This window comes from Chiloscyllium punctatum, chromosome 2, assembly GCF_047496795.1.
Source record: "Chiloscyllium punctatum isolate Juve2018m chromosome 2, sChiPun1.3, whole genome shotgun sequence".
In the NCBI taxonomy this organism is placed as follows: Eukaryota; Metazoa; Chordata; class Chondrichthyes; order Orectolobiformes; family Hemiscylliidae; genus Chiloscyllium; species Chiloscyllium punctatum.
The window spans coordinates 48,857,123-48,882,047 of NC_092740.1; the positions used below are offsets into that span (position 1 = coordinate 48,857,123).

At 41.6% G+C, this 24,925-nt stretch overlaps 1 protein-coding gene across 6 annotated transcripts in view; it reads right to left on the reverse strand.

Annotated features, from left to right (window-relative positions):
• Positions 1-24,925, reverse strand: part of LOC140483795 (uncharacterized) — a 175,727-nt gene that overhangs the window by 117,025 nt on the left and 33,777 nt on the right. For 5 of the 6 annotated variants that reach the window (XM_072582394.1, XM_072582403.1, XM_072582422.1 and 2 more), the window contains one exon: positions 16,776-16,945. In XM_072582394.1, coding sequence (XP_072438495.1) covers positions 16,776-16,945 — 170 coding nt within the window. Of the gene's footprint in view, positions 1-4,428; positions 4,823-16,775; positions 16,946-24,925 lie in introns of those variants that run through there. The other variant, XM_072582451.1, reaches the window with a different exon arrangement.

Sequence of the window (24,925 nt, forward strand, 5' to 3'; positions counted from 1 at the left end):
ATGTCTGTATTCTTTGTTCCTTGTTTGTTACAGCTTGTTTTTTTATCCAGTTTCTCTTATCATACGATAAGCTTTATTGTGAAATGCCTCTGCTGCTTCTTTTGTGGTCAGCTAAAACCCTTCATAGTTATTTCCTAGCTTAAAACTATTTTCTTTAAAAGACACTCTATATCCATTAAAGTCTTAGCCTTAAGTATGCTACATGCTACAAGAATTCCGCGATCATTTGTATAATATTACACCCCCGCAACACCCCACCTCCCCCCCACCACCTGCAGAAACTACATTTCTAACCTCCCACAATTTCCCCTTTTCGTTTTTTTAAAACTGTTGTTTCTGCACTTATTAAGTCTCCTTTAATCCATTTTCTATGTTCTGCCCTCACGCCTTTTGTCGATGAGGTTCACAATCTTATACACGGTATAAAAGCATCTGATTATGTATTTGGGTTCCTTCCCCAAGGGATGTCATCAGTCGGCTCATCACCCATTTTACGGCATTGAACCCTACCACCAGACCCACTAATATCAATAATCCATAGATAGCCAGATTGACTAACCACTTTCCCCAATTATTGCACAGGTACCACCTTTCTCCGCCAGAATATAATCTAGAGCCATCCTGTTCTGAAGAGTCATTAGCCTAGTGGCAATCAGTTCGGTCGTTATGGCTGCTACTTAGGATTGGGTTTCAGCCAACACATCAGCAGTATTGTTGGCCAACTCTTCCAGGGAAGCCGCCAACTTTTGTATTTCTACTCCTGCTCGAGCAGTCCCATACGTAGGTATCAAAGTCCAGAGGAGGCAATCTTCCTCGGTGACTTTTTGGGTTACTCGCCTTCCTCCCTGTTTATTCCGAGGTATTTTTGGGGCTCTCTTTAACAGCCTCAAGTGGGGAATTATATAGGCGAGGTAGCAGCTGCCACTCCAGCCTATCTGGCTTTGAGGCAGTGTTTGATCAACATCATAACATGCATGCATTCCTATACATGCGAATGTATTTTTCCCTGGGAATAAATGGATAGGCCTTCAGGCCGCATAAGTGTAGACACAAGATGATTTTCCTAATCGGAAGGGTGCGGTATCATTCTGATTACAGAAACAAGTGGTATTTACTGCTCCTTTCGGTGGGGAAACACTAAGCCCATCAATAGCACCCAGAGCTTTCGGGGCTGGTCAAGGGAACCATCCTGCAAAGTTATAATTTACCCCTGTCAGATCTCCATTTTGTATTGTTTGAGCCCGAGTCAAATTGTTGTACATCGTACACTTCTCTTTTGGTAAGTGGTATTACCATGAGAGGATTTCCGGATTCCCCATGGTGTGGGATCTCTGCACATACCCAACAGTCGATATGCCCCTTTAGTGTAGCATAATTCTGACATAAAGCGGTAAAATGATTTTTCCCATCCCCCTTGGCAGCTAGCACCAATATTATCGTAACAATATAAAGCTGACCACTCATTTCAGCTCACAACCCTATCTGTCTATTCCCTAACCCTTTGTATGCCAGGGAGGAGTGAGTCCATGCAACACTTACAATTGTTTTGGGATACAGTTTTTTTAACCAATACTTAATAGTCTCTTATCTCAGTCCATTCTTTTTGCTCAGTTAGACTTTCAGAGGGTTGTCTGTAGGATGAGCTTGCCACTCTGCCGAAGGGGAAGGAGTGTCCACGGGGCCCTCAACATGAGTGTGATGACTCTACCCTTTTTCAGCAGTCCGGATGGCTGTTTCAGTAGTCAGGAGGGTTAGGAATGGACCCTCCCAGCTTGGGTGCAGTTTGGTATCTTTCCAGGTCTTTGTCAGGACCCAATCACCCGGTCGTATCCGATGTACTGCGACCTCAAGTGGGGGTGTCTGGATCAATAGACCCTTCTTCCTAAGGACAGGCAAAGAAGAACCAAGCACCACAATATAATTTTTTTAAGAACTTATCATTGAACTCTACAGTTGGTAACTGTCCTGTCACTTCCTCATCATTTCCTCTAATTAGGGTTGGCCCAAAAATAGACACCAAGAATTCTTCGCCTTTTACTCCGGAAACTCTGAGGTTCTTGTTAGTCAATTTAACACCAGTAGGTCTAAAACTTAGGGATGACCGTGCCGCTCCCGTGTCCACCAAAAATACTGCCTCCTCCCCTTCAGGTCCCACCTTTAGATTTATCAAGGGTTCCCGGTGGGTTTCAGAAGGAAGGAACCCCTGACTCCCCTATTTCTCATCGAAGGTCATTAGGGAAACGGTTTCCCTTTCTCATGCTAATCCCAGGCATTCCCGTTTAAAATGCCCCACTTTTCCGCAATGGTAACAGCCTGCCTGTTGCCTCCTTCCCCGGGTGTCCAACCTTTGTCTTTCGTGTCCTCCCCTATCCTTCCTGTTATCCCCTGATCCCAGTCTCCTTTTTGTTATTTCTTCTACTGCCGCCATCATCATTTTGGCTTTCTGTTTCTGCTTCTCGTCTTCCCTTTTCACATACACTTTCTGTGCCTCACGTAACAGTTCTTCCATCTGTCTTTCACTCCATCCATCTAATTTCTGTCATTTCTTCTGTATGTCCGGCCATGATTTAGTCACAAACTGGACCTTTAAGACTCCCTGAGCTACCGGATCATCGGGATCCATTCCCGAATATTTCCTTGTGGCCTCCTTGAGCCTTTGAAGAAATGCAGAAGGGGTTTCATCCTTCTCTTGTCGTACTTCGAAAACCTTAACAAAGTTTTGTGATCTAGGTGCCGCCTCTTTAATTCTTAATGTTACCATTTCTCGTAGATCCCGCATTAACTCCCTATCTTCTCTGTCATTATTTTCCCAAATGAGGGTCAACACTTGGGAATTTCTGTTCTGCTGGGACCCCTTCTTCCCCAACTGGGTGCTTCTTTTCCCATTCATGTAAAGCTGCTCTCCTAATCATACCTCGTTCTTCCCCTGAAAATAACGTTCCTAAAATTGCCATCAGTTCTCCCCAGGTATATAAATTAGGCCCTAGGATTTCATCTAATTGTTCGGCTAGTCCAACCGGATCCTCTATTAAACTTATCATTTCCTTTTTAAAGACCCTAACTTCACTGCTAATTAAGGGAGCGTTTACATATCCGATTGTACCTTCCCCAATCGGAACCTCTTGTAAGGGACATAATTTTACATTTTCCATTATCTCTGCTCCTCCTTTACGTGTGGTGGCTCGAGTGATTCTGAGCCCCCTAGGTTCTGCATCTTTTAGTTCAGAGTCCGTTCCCCTTTCTGTGTCTGGACTTGGTTCTACTTCGGGAGCTGTAGGCTCGTTCCGGGGAGTAGTATATGGGGGCGGCAAACACGTTAAGGGATCCCATTGTGGCTTTTCTTGTTCATTCTTTTTCTGTTCTTTCCCCAATTCCTCCGTATTCATGGGACATAATTTTACTCCCGCACCCCCTATCCAGCAAGCCGCATATTCTGATTCTTCTTGACTGTATGTTTCTTTCCGATTGACGTATATATTTAGATCTTGGCACAGCCAATCCTCATCGCACCCATATTTGGGCCAAAAAAAAATACCAGACTCCTTAATGCTTTCTCGAGTCCAGACAAAACAACAATAGTTTATCATTATAGCCTTATCTTTCCCCCGCGTCTGGGAGTTGTGTACCCAATTTCCCAACATTTTCCCCAAAGGACTGTCGGGCGGAATATATTCCCCTTTAACGTTATTTACAGTTCGATCGTTACCCAGGCAACTCCCCGTGCCTCCCATTGTTGCTAATTTAATTAATCTTAACAAGGTCCGGTGTCACCTTCTTCCTCACCCCCTTCAGGGTCCTGACTACACGCCTTACTTGTCCGATTAATCTGACCAATTATATCCTCTTTGAGACTTCAACTGTTCTCCATAAATCACTTTTATGTAAGGATAAAAGAGATTAGTTAGAAACTGATAGTAAGGCAGTCATGACCTGTAAAAAGAACAGGAGTTAACATTTTATTTCATAATCTGTAAAATCCTTAACCTTAAAAGAAATCATGTTAAAATTTCCATAGTAGAAATCAGATTCAAAACAGTCCTGGATCTCAAGCTCCAGGGAACAAAGCACAAACATTCAATCACCAACAAACAAATGTGCATTCAAACCGAATCACAAAAGGCTTAAACTTTCTACTAGCTGTACAGCTCTTTTCTCTCTCTCTCTCTCTCTCTCTCACATACACACAGACACAGTATCTCATAGACACTTTGAGCTTCCCTCAACGACTCCTTTAGCTTTTGAATACTTTTCTGGACGTCTGGCCATAAGTTAGTTACAAAGTGCACCCCTCAGTAGCCCTTCAGCTACTAGCCTTTCTGACACGGGTTGTTTTCCATTGACATATGCTTTATTTTATATATCGCCAATTCCCCGTACTTTCTGTACGTCCCGACCACCAAGGCAATACTTAAAGGTCTCTTTTCTTACCTTGGTCTGTGCACAGAGTTACCTGGTTGTTTCAGTGCGCCCCGTCCTGCGGAAATTCCTGCAGCAAATACTGCTGCACCCGGTCGCCCGGATATATCCTTTAAGACCTTTCCCTACCCAGGTCTTGTGCACAAGAGTTGCCCGACCGAACCCGCCATGTCTGCCCGCCTTGTTTCCAGGATCTCCCAGTCCGGATCGTACTCGCCCAAACCGCGAACGGCAAACAAGGGAATTGGAGATCGCCGAAATCGGCGAGGTGCACCTTCCCCGTCGTCCCAAGAGTGTCGAGCGGTTGGAGTTTTGGATCCTGGAACAGGTCCCCAATTGTGAGAAACAGAACACACTCACAAATCAGCCTGAGACAAAGCCTTGGAAACAAGAACAATTTATTACGGCCTTGCAAGTACCAGACGCCTCTGCAATCAAGCAAAAATGCGTGCATATCAAAGCATGTAAACTTTCTTTGTTCAGTTTGCAAGTTGCTGAATCACGCCTCCCTTTTCTCATTGGTCTAATCTCATTCTATCATAAGCCGGGTTTTTTCTCTAGTTATTTTCTTATCTGGCCCATCCTGCTGTCCTTGTATGTCTGCATTCTTTGTTCCTTGTTTGTTACAGCTTGTTTATTTATCCAATTTCTCTTATCATACTATAAGCTTTATTGTGAAATGCCCCTGCTTCTTCTTTTGTGGTCAGCTAAAACCCTTCATAGTTGTTATTTCCTAGCTTAAAACTATTTTCTTTAAAAGACCCTCTACATTCATTAAACTCTTAGCCTTAAGTATGCTACATGCTACAAGAATTCCGCGACTGTATAATGTCCCACTCCCACAACACCCCACACCCCCACCTGCAGAAACTACATTTATAATCTCCCACAGGACCTGAATCTTGAACCAAGTAGGATTGACAGGAAGCTAGGAACAATTGGAGAGGTTATTCTGGTCGGTAACGGTGATATTAGCACAATAGAGAGGGAAAACCTAAGTTCAGGAAACCAAGATGCGGTGACAGTCTTGGATAGAGTTTGGGAGAAGATTTGTAGCTCAGGTGCTCGTTGTTGTGGTTCTGTTCGCCGAGCTGGGAATTTGTGTTGCAGATGTTTCGTCCCCTGTCGTCCCCTAGTCATGTCGTTTCGTGGCTAGTTGGTGTTCATGGATGCGGATCATTAGCTGTCTTCCTGTTTGTCCGATGTGGTGTTTTGAGCAGTCCTTGCATGGGATTTTGTACACAACGTTGGATTTGCTCATGCTGGGTATCGGGTCCTTCGTTCTGGTGAGTTGTTGTCTGAGAGTGGCTGTTGGTTTGTGTGCTGTTATGAGTCCTAGTGGTTGCAGTAGTCTGGCTGTCAGTTCAGAAATGTTTTTGATGTATGGTAGTGTGGCTAGTCCTTTGGTTGTGGCATGTCCTCGTTCCGTTGTCTTTCCCTTAGGCATCTGTTGATGAAATTGCGGGGGTATCCGTTTTTGGCGAATACATTGTATAGGTATTCTTCTTCCTCTTTTTGTAGTTCTGGTGTACTGCAGTGTGTTGTGGCCCTTTTGAATAGTGTCTTGATGCAACTTCTTTTGTGTGTGTTGGGGTGGTTGCTTTCGTAGTTTAGGACTTGGTCTGTGTGTACTGGACCTGTGCCTCACAACACACTTCACATTCAACAACCAAATATATGAATAAATCAACAGCACACCAATGGGCTCACCCATCTCTGGACTCATAGCAGAAGCGGTAATGCAAAGATTAGAACAAATAGTCTTACCACAAATTCAGCCCAAACTCTGGGTCAGATATGTGGATGACACTTTTGTAATCATTAAAAACACAGAAATAGAGAACACACACCAGATCAACAACGCCACACTCACTAGAGAGGAAGAAAAGGACAACCAACTCTCATTCCTAGATGTGATGGTACAGAGTACACCGAACGGAGAATTCACCACAAAGGTTTACAGGAAAGCCACACACACAAGATCAATGTGAAGTGTGTTGTGAGGCACAGATCCAGTACACACAGACCAAGTCCTAAACTACGAAAGCAACCACCCCAACACACACAAAAAAAGTTGCATCAAGACACTGTTCAAAGGGGCCACAACACACTGCAGGACACCAGAACTGCAAAAAGAGGAAGAAGAACACCTATACAATGTATTCGCCAAAAATGGATACCCCCGCAATTTCATCAACACATGCCTAAGGGAAAGACAACGGAATGAGGACATGTCACAACCCAAAAGACTAGCCACACTACTATACATCAAGAGCATTTCCGAACTGACAGCCAGACTACTGTGACCACTAGGACTCATAACAGCACACAAACCAACAGCCACTCTCAGACAACAACTCACCAGAATGAAGGACCCGATACCCAGCATGAGCAAAACCAATGTAGTGTACAAAATCCCATGCAAGGACTGCACAAAACACTACATAGGACAAACAGGAAGATAGCTAATGATCCGCATCCATGAACACCAACTAGCCACGAAACGACACGACCAGCTATCCTTAGTAGCCACACACTCAGATGACAAACAACATGAGTTCGACTGGGACAACACTACTATTATAGGACAAGCCAAACGGAGAACAGCCAGGGAATTCCTAGAGGCAAGGCACTCATCCACAGATTCAATCAATAAGCACATCGACCTGGACCCAATATACCGGCCACTGCTGCGGACAGCTGGAACTGACAACCGGAAGCAGCAGAGACAAACTGCTACAAATGCTGGAGGAAACATCACAGAAGCGCTTCACAGGAGGCTCCCAAGCACTGAGGATGTCACCTAGACAGGGGACGAAACGTCTGCAACACAAATTCCCAGCTCGGTGAACAGAACCACAACAGTCTTGGATAGAAATGAGAAATGGTAAAGGCAAGAAGTCACTTACAGGAATGGCATACAAGCCCCTTAAATGTAACTTCAGAGGAGGGTGGACCGTGAAGAAATAAATAATGAGTATTTGTCAGAAAGACAAAACGACAATCGAGGGAGATTTTAAATGTATTTAACAAGTGGATAAAGCAGATAGGCAAACAAAGCCATGATAAAGAGTTCACAGATTGTTTTTCAGGATAGTTTGTTCAAATAGTACGTTCCAGAGCCAATGAGAAAGCATGCTGTACTACTACTGGTATTGCACAATGAGACAGGGTTAATGAGCTCATAGTCAAGGTGCCCCGAGGTAACAGCAACCATAAGAAGTCTGATTTTTATATTCAGTTTAACAGAGAGAGGTTTGGCTCTGAGATTTATTTTAAATAAGAGCAATTATAAAGGCATACAAGCAGAACTGGTTAGTTAAGTCAAAGGATAGGTCAAATGAGATGCAGAGACAGATATTCAAAGGTATAGATCAAAATACACAGAATAGTTACATTGTACCAAGAAAGAAAATTCCAATTCCACTATTTGTGGCTAACTAGAACAGCTAAAGATGGTGTCAAAGTTAAAGAAAAAAAGTTTACACTTGTGGAAAGACAGGTAGTAGGTCAGAAACTTACACAGAATTAATTTTAAAAAGTAAATAAAAATTAATAAAGAAAAACGTTAAGAGTACAAGTGAAAATCAGTCAGAGATTTTTAAAAGACAATAAGAGTTTTCTAGAAACATTTAAAGAGTTAACAAAGTGAGTAATGGCCCTACAAAAAGGGAGACTGGTAAACTAATAACGGAAAGTAAGGGAATGGCAGATGAACTGAACAGATTCTAGATTAGAGTGGTGCTGGAAAACCACAGCAGTTCAGGCATCTTTCCACCCTGCAGGCTCTCTGCCTCTATTCCTGATGAAGGGCTTTTGCCCGAAACATCGATTTTCCTGCTCCTCGGATGCTGCCTGACCTGCTGTGCTTTTCCAGCACCACTCTAATCTAGAATCTGGTTTCCAGCATCTGCAGTCCTTGTTTTTACCCAGATGAATTAAAAAGGTATTTTCATCAGTGTTCACTGTACACTAATAACTTAACATCCTAGAAGTAGTGTGATATGTCAGGAAATGGAAGGAATTCACATAAGTTATCACCAGATTACAATCCAGGGCCTGCACAGTGGCTAGTACTGCTGCCACACAGCGCCAGGGATCCAGGTTCGATACCATCCTCAGGTGACAGTCTGTGTGGAGATTGCACATTGTCCCTGTGTCTGCAAGGGTTTCCACCAGGTCCTCTGGTTTCCTCCCACAGTCCAAAGACATGCAAGTTGGTGGATTGGACATGCTAAATTGTCCATAGTGTTCACAGGTATGAAGGTTAGATGCATTAGCCATGGGAAATGCAGGGTTACAGGAATAGGGTGGGAGGATTGGTCTGGGTGGAATGCTATTTGGAGGTTCGGTGAAGGCTTATTGGCTGAAGGGCCTGTTTCCACACTGTAGGGATTCTATATGAAAAGTGATACTGGGTAAATCATTGGAGTTGTAGGCTGACAAGTGCCCAGGCACTGATGGACGTCATCTTAGGATCTTAAACATGTGGCCAGTGAGATCACTACGAGAGTGGAGGACATTGAATAGAACTCTTTCAAACAAAAAGAGAGAGAGACAAAAATCAGGAAACTACAAGCCAGTTAAACATTATTGTGGGGAAAATGTTCAAAGCTATTATTATAAGATATTATAGCAGTGTTTTTGCACAATTTCAAGATAACCAGACAAAGTTAACATGTTTTTGTGAAAGGAAATTATGTTTGACCAACTCATTGCTTTCGAGATAAGGTACCACAATAAATGTTTCTGCAGAAAATAAAAACCTATTCTGTAGGAAGTTGCATACTAGCATGGATAGACGATTGGCTGTCTAACAGGAAGAAGAACATTGGCATAAATGGATCTTCTTCAAGTTGGCAAATTGTAATGAGTTGTGTGCCACAGGAATTGGTCTTTGGATCTCAGTTGTTTACAATGAATATTAATGTCCTGGACTAAGGGATGGAAGGTAGCATTGTCAAACTTGCTGACAACACAAAGCTAAGGATTACATTGAGCCGTGAAAGGACACGGTGAGGCTCCAAAAAAAGATAGATGAAGTAAGTGGATACAGATGTGACAAATAGAGTACAACGTGGAAAATATGAAATTGTCCAATTTGGCAGTAAGAACAAAAATGAAGCATATTATTTAAATGATAAGAGATGTCAGAGCTTTAAGATGCAGACAAATGACAGCATCGTAGTGCATGACTCACAAAACTTTTGTATGCAGATACAGCAAGTAATTATGAATGTTATAGAATTTCATCATTTATTGCAAGAGGAATTGAATACAGAATCAGAGATATGCTACAGTGCAGAAAGAGGCCATTCAGCTCATCGTGTCTGCCTTGGCTCTCTTGAGCATTCCGGCTTAGTCACAAACTCCTGCCTCTTTTCCATACTTTTGAATATTGTTTCTACTTAAATAATCAGAGTGACCTCCTAAATGCTCCAATTTTACTTGCCTCCACCACACTTCCAAGCTGTCAATTCAATATCCAAACTACCCGCTGTGAGAAAAAGATTTTCCTCATCTCATATTTGCTTCTTCAGCAAAACACTTAATCCAGGCTCTAGATCACAATCATTTTACAAGCAGGAACAGTTTCGCACCAATAATTCTGTTCAGGCTTGTCATGATTTTGAAAACTTCTATCAAGTCTCCTCTCAGCCTTCTCCTCTCCATGGCAAATGATCCCTTTTCGAAGTTTCTCATCCCTACAGCCTTTCTTCTATTCCTTTCGGCACTCTCTCCAATGAGTTCACATCTTTTCTACAGTATAGTGCCCAGAACTGTACACAACACTCCAGCTGAGATCTAACCTAATGTCTTATGTAAGTTTAGCATAACCTCTTTGTTCTTCTACTATGTCCATATTAAAGAATTTTTGCATAATGTATATTCCTGCCACCTTTAGTGCTGATATATACCCAGGTCTCTCTCCTTCTGCAGTTAAAACTCACACAGCACCAGGTTATTGTCCAACAGGTTTATTTGGAAGTACTAGTTTTCAGAGTACTGTTCCTTTATCAGCTACTTTATTTCCAAATAAACCTGTTAGACTAGAACCTGGTGTTGAGAGATTTTCAACTTTGTCTACCCCAGTCCAACACCAACACCTCCACATCATGCTTCTGCACAAAGTTTGGAAGAGTAGAATAGTACCCTTTATTGGACATTGTCTCTTCATGCACTTGTACCAAAATGCATCACCTCATACTTCTCCGCATTGAACTTCACCTGGCACCCGTCTGCCCACTGCACGGACTTGTACACTTTTGGAGTTTGACACTGTACTCCTCCCAAGTTTCATGTCATCCCCTGAACACCAAAATCTAGATCATACAGGGAAAAGCATGAGTCCTAATTCCAACCCTGAGGGATGCTAACACAAAAGGTTATGCTTCAGTTATCCAGGTTGCATCTGGAATACAATGCACTGTATTGGTCACCTTACTTAAAAAAGGATGTAAGTGCATTGGAGGCAGAATAAATTCATTCACAGGATGTATGCATTGCTGGCTAGGCCAATATTTAATGCCCCTCCCTAAAGGCCAAAAGGGCAGTAATGGTAAACCACATTGCTGTGGGTCTGGAGTCGCATGTAGGCCAGACCAGGTAAGAACTGCAGATTTCCTTCCCTTAAGGACATGAGTAAATTGGGTGGGTTTTTTAAAAAATCAACATGGGTTTTATGGTCATCAATTAGACTGTCAATTCCAGATGTTTGCTGGATTCAAATTTCATCTGTCATGGCAGGATTTGAACCCAATGGAGCCAGGGTCTTATCCTGTAATGGGTGAGTTGGGAATCTTTGAAAATCTCTTTAAAGAGCTGGGATTCTTTTACAGAATCTCTATAAATGCTCTTGAAGGATGGATTATGTCTATAGAACAACCAAGTTGCAAAGCTAATTAAATGGCTAGTCCTTTAAAAATTGAAAACACTGCTAACAGCTTCAGGACATGTTTGTTGAACTAATTCTAAGTGCTTTCATTATGGTATTATTAATACATGGCTGCTTTCCACAATCTACACTTACCACAATAAAGTCACTATGTAATTGAAAATGTACTTAGCAGTATTTGATGTGGAATTATGAATATAAATGGTTTTATAAGGAATTCAGTACTTGAGGAGACTTAAATCTATTGAATGGGCTTTTACACAAAGGAGCTTTTGAGAGTGAAATCTGTACTAGATGAATGATTTGGAGGCTGTGGAAGGTGGGGCATAGGGTGGTGGGGCATAGGCTGACTTGAGATAGCACTAAGTTGGCACAGGGGCTATAAGGGCTAATAAAGGATGGATGGGAAATCATGCTTTTTCACAATTAGCAAAGGGTTATAAAGGGCCACCCTGTAAATGGCATGGAGAGTATAAGACTCTATTGAGGATAGGGATGGGGTCAAAGGGATTTTTAAATTCATTCATGGGATGTGGGCATTTCTGGCAAGGCCAGCACTTTTTGCCTCCCCTTAATTGTCTAGTGGGCAGTTAAGAGTTAGCCACATTTCTGTTGGACTGGTTACCATGCACGTGTTTAGGGTTTAGAGGAAGGAATGATGTGTTGTGAAGGGTGGGGATTCGATGACAATGTTTACCAAAACAACTGGAACAAAGTCACAAAGAATCAAAGTAGGCCTGACTATACTGACTCCTGCAGCCCGATTGTCACTTCTGATGTGCATCTAGGGGCAGTGGATCCTATCTCTATCCTCGACCACTGTCCCTAACTGAGGACATACACCATTCAGGGCAGTTTTTCTCTCACAAATGAAAATCCATCCCAAGATCTTTGATCAATGCAGTCATTGATACATTGTCCTTCCATATGTTTCCTGGATAGCTTAGAATCAGGGAATATTAAATCTTCATTTCTTGTGTTAATAGTTTCTGCAGTTCACAACCGGACATTAAATCCACCTTCATGTGTTTACTAAATCTACTCATTGATCCCTCAACCTTTAAAATTAGTCTTTCTCATAATGTTGTGTCTTTGTCCCAGATTTCAATGCGTCTTGGTTCTTTTTTCTCTAGTTTCCTTCTGTCTGCATAGAATTACTTCCTGAAGTAACATTGGATGACTGAAAGGTTTAATCTTGAAAGTGAATGGACCATTGAATAGGTTAGGTTTGACTGACCAATTGTAATGTCCTATATTTAATCATCATTTCTCATATTTGGTAGTAGTCTATGATCAAGTTATGGGCTGAACTGATGGATATTTTAAGGTAATATATGTTTGAGAGGAATAGAAGTGGAAATACTGGTTTCACTTGTGAAAATAGACGAAAACCAGAAGTATAAAATGGAGCATATTCACCAATAAATCCAAGGGATAATCCAGAGGAAACTTAATTCAAACACACAGTCATAGAGTTATACAGCACAGAACAGATCCTTCAGTCCAATTCGTCCACGCCAACCATATATCCCAATCTGACCTAGTCCAGTTTACCAGCAGTTGGCCCAGATCCCTCTAAACCTTCCTATTCATATATCTATCCAGATGCCTTTTAAATGCTGTACATATACCGGCCTCCATCACTTCCTCTGGCAGCTTGTTCCATACACAAACCACCCTGTGTGTGAAAGATTTACCCCTCAGGTCTTTTTGTAAATCTTTCCCCTCTCACTTTAAACCAATGCGTTCTAGTTTTGGACTCCGCCATCCTGGGAAAAAGACTTTGGCTGTGCAACCTATCCATTCCCCTCATGATTTTATGAACTTCTGTAAGGTCACCACTCAACCTCTGATGCGCCAGGGAAAAAAAACCCAGTCTATTCAGCCTCTCTTTATAACTCAAACCTCCAGTCCCAGCAACATCCTTGTAAATTTTTTCTGCGCCCTCTCAAGTTTAACAGGATCCTTATTATAGAAGGACAACCAGAGTTGTACAAAGTATTCTAAAAATGGCATCACCAATGTCCTTTACAGCCACAACCTGACGTACCAACTCCTATACTCAATGTTCTGACCAATGAAGGTAAGCATGCCAAACACCTTCATCACTACCCTGTACCTGTGACTCCCCTTTCAAGGAACTATACACTTGCATCCCTGGATCTCTTGTTCAGCAGCACTCCCCAGGGCCCAACCATTAACTGTGTAATTCTTGCCCTGGTTTGCCTTACCAAACTTCAGCATCTCACATTTATCTAAATTAAACTCCATCTGCCACTCCTCAGCCCCACGGCCCATCTGACCAAGGTCCTGTTGTACTCGGAGATAATCTTCTTCACTGTCCACTACACCATCTATTTTGGTGTCACCTGCAAACTTCACTAACCAGATTTTCTATATTTATACCCAAAGCATTTATATAAATGACAAAATAATCAGTGGACCCAGCATTTATCCTTGCGGCACACTGCTGTCAAAGGCCCCCAGTCCAAAAAGTAACCCTCTACCATCTTCCTCTGTCTCCTAACTTAAGTCAGTTTTATATCCAATTGGCTAAATGCCCTTGTGGGCACCAGTGTTTATCCTGACAGATTACAGTCTATGGGCCAGGAAGTCAAGACTCCAGTTGCAGAGGGTGAAGGGTCTGGGGGAAGAGTCCTGCTTCACAGAGTTTGGAGGTTAGTTTGCATCTTTGCATTCTACAGCTTGGATGCAGGGCAAATCAAACTTCATCGCCATCCATGTTGCTGATGTGACTTAATAAATACTATTTGTTTTTGTCACTTTCTAATTGCGAACCATTGCAACCCCGTTATTTGAGCAGAAGTCTCTTGGTAGTATCTGAGCAATTTTGCTCTACTGTTGCAAAATGGAGTTGTTTTGTCCCATAAAATGTTCACATCAACTAGCTATTTGAAATCTCTGTTGGGCTTAGGGCTTTATTTAGGATTAGGATATTAGTATATTTTGATAATTTTTTAAAATGTGAACTCCCAACGAATGATAAAAAGGAAGGTATTCCAATATTTTGTGGTATAAGATGTTTACAATCATGAAAAGATTAAAAGCCTAACTAATTAAATACTGTTATTGTTGGTAACTTACACTTCAAATGACAGAAAATAATACCTTTACGGTTTTAAAACACAACCGCATAAACATTTGACAGGTGTTCGTAACATTGTCCTTTAAAGTGGATATTAAATGCCCCAGAATCTGTCCAAAATTATTCTTAACTTGAGATTTCTGCCTTTTTGCTTTAACTACCTGGTAACATCTAGCTTGAGAACTGTCTTTTGTAGAGAGCGTATTACTGGAGATCTTTCTACTGGTGGGAGCGAGGTACACCTTCCAGCTTCATTTTTAAAACCTCTGAATTTATTTTTTTAAATTCAAGCTTGAGCTTCACCCACATTCTGGCAAATTAAAACATAGAGCCTTTAGATGTGGAAATGCTCTCTCTCCAGGCCTCTGGCAAAATAAAGTTTCTGATGTTTTAGGAAAGCCTTACAAACTTAATAATTGTACCACACATAAGCGAGTATAGAGTGATGATGATTCTGACGATTTTGAAGACCCATTTTAATGCGTGCTTCTCAATATCAGGCCAGCTGTAGGTTCCTGATCTGATGTACATTTGCTCAGACATTTGCTACAAAGTGGAATCCTCCTCATCCTCCTATTCTCACATCATTTTTCCACTGAATTCAGTAGAGTTATTTGACAAGTTAGTAAATATTATGACTTTTAGCTTGAAAACAGCTTCATATTTCAATACTTTAAGAGGAGGAGCCATTGCTGCTCCTTACTTGCTATTGCCATATTTTGTTCAGTGTTTTGAATAAAAGCAAAATACTGTGGATGCTGGAAATTAAAACAAACATCTGTACTTTTATTTGTTTTTTTCCACTAAAATGCCCAAATTTAATAATTAGCCATAATAATTAAAAATAATTTAATTAGGTTAATTATTAATCTAGAATGCTGTCTGCAGCAAATCAAAGATGATATTCTGTTCCTCCTATCTGTACAAGTTAACAAATGGTCAAATCTATTTACAAGTCAATATAAAAAATCCAAATGATATAGCAATATACTGAAGTACACTAAGATTTGAATAATTCATCAAACGGACTTGTGGAATGGTGATAAAAAACACGGTTCTTGAATGTGACGATTCAGATCGTGCTTTGGCAGTCTTTACAAATGCAATGGTATACAAGAAATAATGCAAATCTCAGCTCACGTCTGGAGCTCAGATGTCCAAATAAAATTAAAGATAATTGGAGAATCTCTGAGTATTCCTAAACTCTAAAGGTAGACTAAACAATTATGATTAAAAAGAGACAAACAGCAGGAACTGATGCAGAGAATGCTCGTGATCAGGTGCTCACATACTGGCTTCATTATGAATAGTTAGGAGCTCCTTGCTCACATATAATTAATGCAAATTTCAGTTCAACCGAACCAGATTGGTTCTTGAAGTGAACTTAATGTATCGTTTTCAAGAGATAATTGTTTTCAAATAGGGATGCGACCCTGGCTATCATTTACATTCATTCGTTCATTTGTGGGATGCAAATGTTACTGTCCAATCCAGTATTTACCGCCCATCTGTGCTGATCTTCAGAAGAACCGCTGCAGTCCATATATTGTAGGCACACCAACAATACTAAAACAATGACTTCTCACTCTAGTGTGCACCACGCAAGGAGGTGTCGCCTCTACCTTGTTGTGAATCTGTGCAATTCAATACCCCAGAGTACAGTGGATGCCAAGCTAGAGAGATGTAAATGCTGAGACAGGTAGACTTTTAATCAGTAATGGAATCAAGGGTTATAGGAAAAGGACAGGAAAGAGGAGTTAAAGATGATCGCATCAGCCATAATTGCATTGAATGGCGGAGCAGACTCTATGGGTGAATGGCATATGGTCCTATGTCTTATGATCTCATTGGCTATGAACACATTCAAACCCAGTTATCCAGAACATTAGTTATTCCTGGTTCCTTATATTGTTTTACAAAGTTATTCTTCCCCTCTTCAAAGACCACTGGGAAATGGAATTAGTGCAGACAGTTTTTTTTACATCAGTTCAGACCCAATGGACTGATGAGCCTTCTGACTACATATCTTTTGCATTAATTGCATCAGGCTAAATATATATATATATTTCTTGCCACTACAACAGATTCCGTTGTATAAGGTTGACAACAAGGCAGACTAAAATGGCCTCAAAAATGTTTATCTGCATCACTGAAAATGGGTGGGTCAGTATTTGAGACATTGAAAGACACTGGGTTTCTGCACTGACAAATTGTTCTTTGTGTGGGTAGGCATAATGGAGGTCCATAGAACTGAAAGAATACATATACAAATGTATGAATAAATGTATTTTGAAAAAGACAATTTTGTCATCAAAACAGATATAAGCTGAATAACAAATGTAGCAGTCATCGGCTTACTGAATTCATTGACTTGATAATTCTTTTCTCTGGTTTCGTGGGGTTGTCATATTCAAGTACAACAACACAGCAGCCACAACCTCCTTCGTGACACATGGTCTTTGTTCCACAAAGGTGTAAAACGGAACGCAAGTATTCAGCCAGAGACATCAGAGGGTCTTCATTTTTCACTGTTTTGAGATATTTAAAAACAATGCATTAAGTCAGAGCCAGGAGAAATAAAATCTGATAAAGCTTAAAATGAAGAAACAAAACAGTATATGCAACTTGTAGTTACACCCACCACCAGTACAACTAAGTAATTATCAGTAGTTTTACAGATTCACATGGTCATAATCAGGCCATTTAGTTCAACCTTTCTAATGTCAGCATTTATACTACATGATGTTCCTTCTTTCGTTAACTCATTATGGGATGTGAACATCACTGACAAAGCAAGTATCTGCTGCCTATTTCAATTGCCATTAACAAAAGGTGGTCAAGAGCCACCTGTTTGAACCACAGCAGGCCATTTGATGTAGGTACACCTAGAGTATTGTTAGGAATGCAATTCTTAAGGCTTCTGATACAGAGACATTAAAGGAAAAGCAATAGAACTGTCAGAGTCTGAATTAAATAGAGAATCTGCAGGTGCAGTGTTTCCACACATCTGTTGCCTTTCTTCTATGAGGTAGTGGTCACAGGTTTAGAAGGTGCTGTCAAAGACAACTTGGCTATTTGCTACACATAGTCACATGTATTGATGAAAGTAAAATGTATGAGGTGTAGACAGGACACCCATTAAGTCAGTTACATTCTACTGTCAAGCTTTTAAAAGTGTTGCGCTCATCCAAGGAAATACAGAGTATCCCATCGTACTCCTAAGTTGTCAAGACAGACAGGATTTGGAGATCTAAGAGGCAAGATACTCACCAAAGAATTCCCAACATGTGACCTGCTCATGTTGCCACAATGATCATATGGCTGATCACATTTCTGTTTCATAGTAACCTTCAGGTTCTTGATTATGGTAATGTGATTGAGTATAAAGGGGAAATGGTCAGAATCTTTGTTGGAAATGGTCATTGCTTGGCACTTGTGCAGGATAAATGCTACTTCCCACTTGTCAGGGAAAGCTTGAACATTACCTAATGTTGTCTGGGTAAGGACTGCTTCAGTCGCTGAAAGATGGTGAATGGTGCTAACACAATTAAAAAACATTCCTATCTCTGACCCTCTGATGGAGAAAAGGTGAAGCAGAGATGGATGAGCCAAAAACACTGCCATGAGGATGTCCTACAGCAATGTCCTGGACTGAAATGACAGACCTCCAATACGAGAGACATCTGTTTCCATATTACATAGGTCTTCATTACTTTGCTGACAGAACATACGGTATGGTAACGGAGGGGACTGGAACATTAACTCAAAAATATTTGATTTGCTAAGTATTAGAGGTGGCAGTACCATGGTGGTAGCGTCACCAGAAGGGTAATGAGAGGTCCAGGATAATGCTCATGGGACAGGAGTTCAATCCTACAACTATAGACTTAATGAGAATCATGAAACCACTGTCACAAAAACACAAAAATGATGGAGAAACTCAATAAATCGGGTAGAACAGTTCCGAAGACATACTGAACTCAAAAGATTTACGGTTTCTGTCAGTCAAATGCTGTCAGACCCTGCTGAGTTTACCAATCTTGAAAGGAAATCTATCGTCCAAACCTGATATGACCTACATGTGGCTCTTACATGAGAAGTTTGGTAGACTCTTCAAAGCCCTCGGAAATGGTCGAGCAAGCCACTCAGTTATTTGCAATAGGACAGGGATGAAGCTGGAGGATCGTCCTAGGCATTGGAAATGACAATGCCGACATACCCAGCCCATACTTTGGGAGAACTGAAGGAGATATTTAGCTGAGTTTTATTGGTAAAAAACAAAATAAGCATGAACAAACACCTTAAATACACAAATTAAATAATACATGAATATACATGCAAATTAAGATGAGTAGCATATGCCTGGCACATACTCTCACCGGTAGAGAAAGGTACACAGTGTATGAAAAACATCTGCTGGCTTGCTTCTGGGCAGTGCAACATTTTACCTACAGAGTGCGGTTGAATCCACTTACAATATTAACAGAACATACCCGTGTATAGCTACTATTAGACAGAAGGATGAAAGATGACTCAGTTAGTTGAAACAGAACCACTAGACAGACAGTGTTGCTACAGGGAAGGGATATCACTGTAAAAGCCACCACCCTGTTAGCAGACAACTTAGTATATCAGGGAGAAAACAACATGAATGTCAATTGACAATAGCAAATGATTCCAAGGGCCCATTTGTATCAAAACAAATGACAGGGGGTAAGATGGGGCTCAAAAACAGGGAGACAAAGGGAAAAGGAAAGGAGAAGCTCCACTTCAAAATGTTTATGCATGGTTCCTCCTCAGTGCAGGAAGGAGAAAGAAAGAAAACTGGGTGCAGGATATACATGGAGGATTACAGCGGACAGGAAAACTATAATGTGACTCTAAAAAAGTTACTCATTGAGTCATAAAGTCATAGAGATGTACAGCATGGAAACAGACCCTTCAGTCCAACCCGTCCATGCCGACCAGATATCCCAACCCAATCTAGTCCCACCTGCCAGCACCCGGCCCGTGTCCCTCCAAAGCCTTCCTAATCATATACCCATCCAAATGCCTCTTAAATGTTGCAATTGTACCAGCCTCCACCACTTCCTCTGGCAGCTCATTCTATACCTGTACCACCGTGTGTGTGAAAAGTTGTCCCTTAGGTCTCTTTTATATCTTTCCCCTCTCTCTCACCCCAAACCTATGCCCTCTAGTCCTGGATTCCCACCACCCCAGGGAAAAGACTTTGCCTATTTACCCTATGGGTATTTACTCATCTGCGTATACCCCGGATCATACTATCAGGCCAGGGAACACATCTTATGGCCCAAGTAATGACCCTTTTTGGAATCAGACAGAGATTCCACATACCTTATGGACCACAGTCTCATGGAATGTGGAAAGGATGAATCTAACATGGAGAAACATGATAGACAAAATGGTGCAGCAGCACAAGATAACCTGGCAGGTTGTTCTACCCTGTGTGCTGCTGATAATGAATACCATTGCTTCATCCACAGGCTACACCCCTTATAAGTTCTTGACAGGAAGGGACATGAGGGGAATGGACGGGTTGGTAGGATTGGATTTGTCTGAACACGAGATAAACAGCACTATATCGGAAAAATGAGTTCAACAGCTGGTGGAAACAGTAAAGGAAGCAAATGATAAAGCAGCTCATCAACAGGGAAAAAGAAACAGTAAGGCTTATTTTGACACAAAAGCTAGCCCAATAGAGTTGAGTCCTGAACAAAGAGTAATGATCAGAGTACATCAGCCCACCTCATTCTTGAGTCCAAAGTTCGCAGGTCCTTATGAGACAGTAGATAGAGTTAGGCCATCTGTATACAAGGTATTGACAGCAACGGATAAGAATGGTTGGTGTCGCATTAATTAGTTAAAGTTAGTAGGAGAGAAACAAAGCAACCACCATTGGCATGTGATATTCAATGCTAATGACGCTGCATTCCCAAGTGAAGGGGAATCAAGAGCAGGACCAGTTGCTGATATCAGAGGAGATAACTGAAAGACAACCTGATATTGGCCATCCAAGTACAGAAGGTAACCAACAAAAATAAGAGAAAAAATGTAGAGAAATCAAGATGGGTTAGATGATTAGAATCTGAAACAAACTGGAAACAGAGGACAGATGATTTGGCTCAGCTTATGCAAAACCTGGACTTAAAAGTAAAATTGGGAATAAGACTATAAAAAGAGCTGAAGTTGCACTTGCATGTTGCAGATCCAGCCTAGAATGAGGGGAGTAGTGCATTTTGTTGCTATTGGATTGACCATGTTTTGGACTATGGTAGAACCAGCTTTGGAACTACCACAATGGGCGAACAGGCCTTGAGCAGCATCAACGCTGGAAGACTATCTTGTGACCAAGAATAACTCGCTCTGCAGCACAAGATAACACAGACTAACAAAAGGAGATCAAAGAGGACTTAAATTTATACCAAATGGGAGCACGTGGGTTGGAATGCATGGGAAAGACATTGTGTATACCAGAAGGAACAGGGGTGCAATTTTCATGTAACATTTCTGGAGGTGACAGTGGCACCAATCCCAGAAGGGCAAATCACTAGCCAATTTATGGGTCAATTCATTGAGCAACCAATCAGGAAATAACAGTCGAGATAAAATTATAGTTCACTTGGACTGTGCCCATGTGAACATAGACTGGGGTCGTGATGCATACAAGAGATATATTGACTGGGGTGGCTATTCAGTGAAATTGGTGGGATCATCATCAGTTTATACAAAAGGATGATATAGCACAGGAAGGGGGTCGAGAACAAAGGCCACTCAGAGATGCAGATAGAGGTTTTTAAATTGGGGGCCGGGGCTCTTCAGAACTTTTAGGACCTGTATGAAGCCTATCACTACTACCAAGCTGCCCCCACCCCCCACCCTCGGCTGTGATTAGAACCACACCGGAACCTAGATGTGTTGAATCTCAGTACAAAACAAAAAAGATGTAGGTTTGGTGCTAGAGGACACAGGAGAATCTGTCACTTTGGTACCAAGATATCAGCACGCGCAAGTAGTTTTCAATTTAACTGAAATAACCACTCAGAATGGTGTCCATCCACCACAAGATGAGTATTGATCCACCTCCTCGAAGAACAATTCAGCAGGAATGAGCTAAAGTCCAAAACAGGTATGAAGAAAAGAGGACCGTTGGAGTTAGCAGGGGCAGGATATGCATTAGGAGTAGCAACTGTCAACACCGTGGACATAGAATTAGAAAGTCAGATACGATCCCTCCAGCAGAAAATACAAGTCATTATTGGAGGTTACTTAGATTGGAAATGGACCAATCAAATAGGATGGGATGAATCACAAGAAACTATGGACACAGCAAATTTTCTGAAGCCTTTACACAGGATACAACAAATTTGATCATTGACCATATGGTCAATACTTCTGAGGCTGCCCACAAGACTGAGGTGCGTGCTATAGTTATAGATAATAACTTTTTACAGTTTCATGCACACCCAGTTCCAGATTACGTTTTGGATAAAGAGTTAGCAAAATGGATTGGAGAAGAGCAACCTCTACATCACCTCAGTAGTTTGATCTTAATAGGTTGTTAGGTACCAGTGACAAGGATAAAGGGAAATACTATGTTGGGGCAATGCTTCATATTTCCTGCCATGGGAACAATCTAACCTACCCTTTAAAAAGAGTCCATAATGTGGACAAATAGCATGAGAGTACTTTGATATCCTTAAGCAATCCATTATGCGGCACGGTGGCACAGTGGTTAGCACTGCTGCCTCACAGCGCCAGAGACCCGGCTTCAATTCCCGCCTCAGGTGACTCTGTGTGGAGTTTGCACATTCTCCCAGTGTCTGCGTGGGTTTCCTCCGGGTGCTCCGGTTTCCTCCCACAATCCAAAAAGGTGCAGGTCAGGTGAATTGGCCAGGCTAAATTGCCCAGTGTTAGGTGAAGGGGTAAATTTAGGGGAATGGGTCTGGGTGGGTTGCGCTTCAGCGGGTTGGTGTGGACTTGTTTGGCCGAAAGACCTGTTTCCACACTGTAAGTAATCGAATCTAATGGATAATGCTGAGAAAGGGGTAAGTTGATATGCCATCGGGTGTGCAGGGAGTTGGAGAGGGGAAGTCACTGGGCCAGTCCTGAAGAGATTCCAAGGCAGAGACGTACTGAAATCACAATCTATACCTATGAAAACAATTAATTATCCACTCTGCCTGTTAACAACTAACCAGTCGTCTTTTCTACAATATACCCTTGTACGGCAAACATATTACAGCCGCGACAGGTATGAATTCAAGCGAAGGATGGAGATAATGCCCTCTGGAAGGACACAATGTAGCCATTAACAACATAACATCTGATGTGATTATTAGCGAGCAAGTTCTGCCTCAGCCAGTAACCAGGAAGGTGGTAAAAGAAAACCTCACAGTGCAACATACCGATACAGACCAAAAGGTACAGAGGTATGTCTCAACTGAACTATCACCCTTCCATACCTGACAGCAGATTGGACATGTATAGTGGAAGAGGCAAAAGGAGATAACCCATCAATGGACTAAATGCACTAAAATAATTAGAACTCAGGCAGATAAACCAAAAAGGAGTTATTGCAGGATCCCAGATTGTGGATTAGGTTTTGGAATTGGGGAACCAATGTTTAAAATGAAGTTACATGAAGATTGGAAGTAGAGCTTATAATGAAACAGAAGGAATGTTATGGAAACTGAATGCAGATATGGACACGTTTTTCATATATACTTTTTATATATTATCCATGTACATTTTTATACATGGTCTATTATAACAATATTACACTAGCAATTAGGAGAAGATTTGTAGCTCAGGTTGATGATATGTATGTCAGTTAGCTCACTGAGCTGGAAGGTCTGTTTTCAGATGTTTTGTCACCATGACAAGGTAACATCATTAGTGAGAGTCTCCAGTGAAGTGCTGGTAGTATGCCCTACCTCTCTATTTATAGGTTCTTAAGGTGAGACAAGCAAAACAAAGACATGCACAAGAATTCCTACAGGCATGGCATTCTAACCAGAACTCCAATAAACACATCAATTTAGACCCCATCTACCTTCCCTTGAAAAAAAATGGAAATGACATCACCTGCCTTAAGAAACCACAACCTAGAAAGAGAGAGGCAGGACATACCACCAGCACTTCATTGGATACTCTCACTGTTACCTAGTCATGGTGATGAAACTTCTGAAAACAAACCTTCCAGCTCAGCGAGCTAACTCACATACACTGTAGGATGTGATACACCCACTGGGGAACACTGACAATCCGGTGAGTGGTCCACAGAGAGAGATCCTAACGGAAGTATATTTAGATCGAGAGGGGGAAGATGTTAGCCAGGTTGCTGCATAGAGCGAGATGGTGTACCAGTAGGAGACATGCTCCTGAAAATGTGATGTTCATTATGAGGCTGCAGAGACACAGAGGTACTGTGTGCTCTCAGGGCTTAGGATACTCAATATATAAAAAACTGCTGACACCCAAGGAGAAACAGCTTGTGAACTGAGAATGACCAGAGCCCAGGTACTGCTTGGTATCAACTATATTTTTCAGAAAAAGAAAAAAAAGAGGTAATGCAGAAAACCTTGCTTGGACAAGGGGCAATGAGGTAATGCTACCCAGCCCCTTGGTCTGGAGCCAATAAAAAGTAAAGACATACATTAACAGGTGAACCTGAGCCAGTAAAAGACACCGTGACTTGAGACAAATAAGGAAAGAGGATCAAAAATGACTCAGAGGCATCCAGGAAGTGATAACTCTAGAGACCAACTCTCAAAAATCAGACTCAACGTCAGGGACTTGGAGAGTGAGACCAGCGTGTGACCAAAATCAGGTCTCAGGCGCAGCAAAACAGTTATCCAGAATAGGTATGATCTTTTATATTCTGTGACTATTCAGGGAGTGTTAGAGGACTGGAGTGGGTGTATAAATAGGTTTTTTTAAATTCAGTAGGAGAGAAAATATATAATCTTTAGTTTGTAAGAGAACATAAGAAATAGGTACATAATTCTTGTAACTTTACAAATTACTTATTTAATGTTAAGAATGGACTGTTCTCTATGTATAGACCAGCAGCTACAGCCGGAGCCAGACAGTAGCTGGTGGTTGCTGGACTCAAACAGGCATCAACACAGGTTACATTGCACAGGGCGTGAACTAGGTGAGATCATCATTAACAAGATCAGCATTATTTGAAGCTATATAATCCATTTGTCAGTCTAATAATGACCATGAAGAAGCTCTTCCTGAATCTGCTGGTGCATGTGTTCAGGCTTCTGTATCTTCTGCCTGAAGAGGTTGTATGAGATTGTTACCAGGGTGCAAAGGGTCTTTGATGTTGGCAGCCTTTCTGCGGCAGCAAGCAGTGTAAATGGAGCCCATGGATGGAAGGTTGGCTTCCATGATGGTCTGGGTTGTACACACCAACTTCTGTAGTTTCTCATGGTCCTAGACAGAGCAGTTACCATATCAGGCCGTTATGCACCCAGACA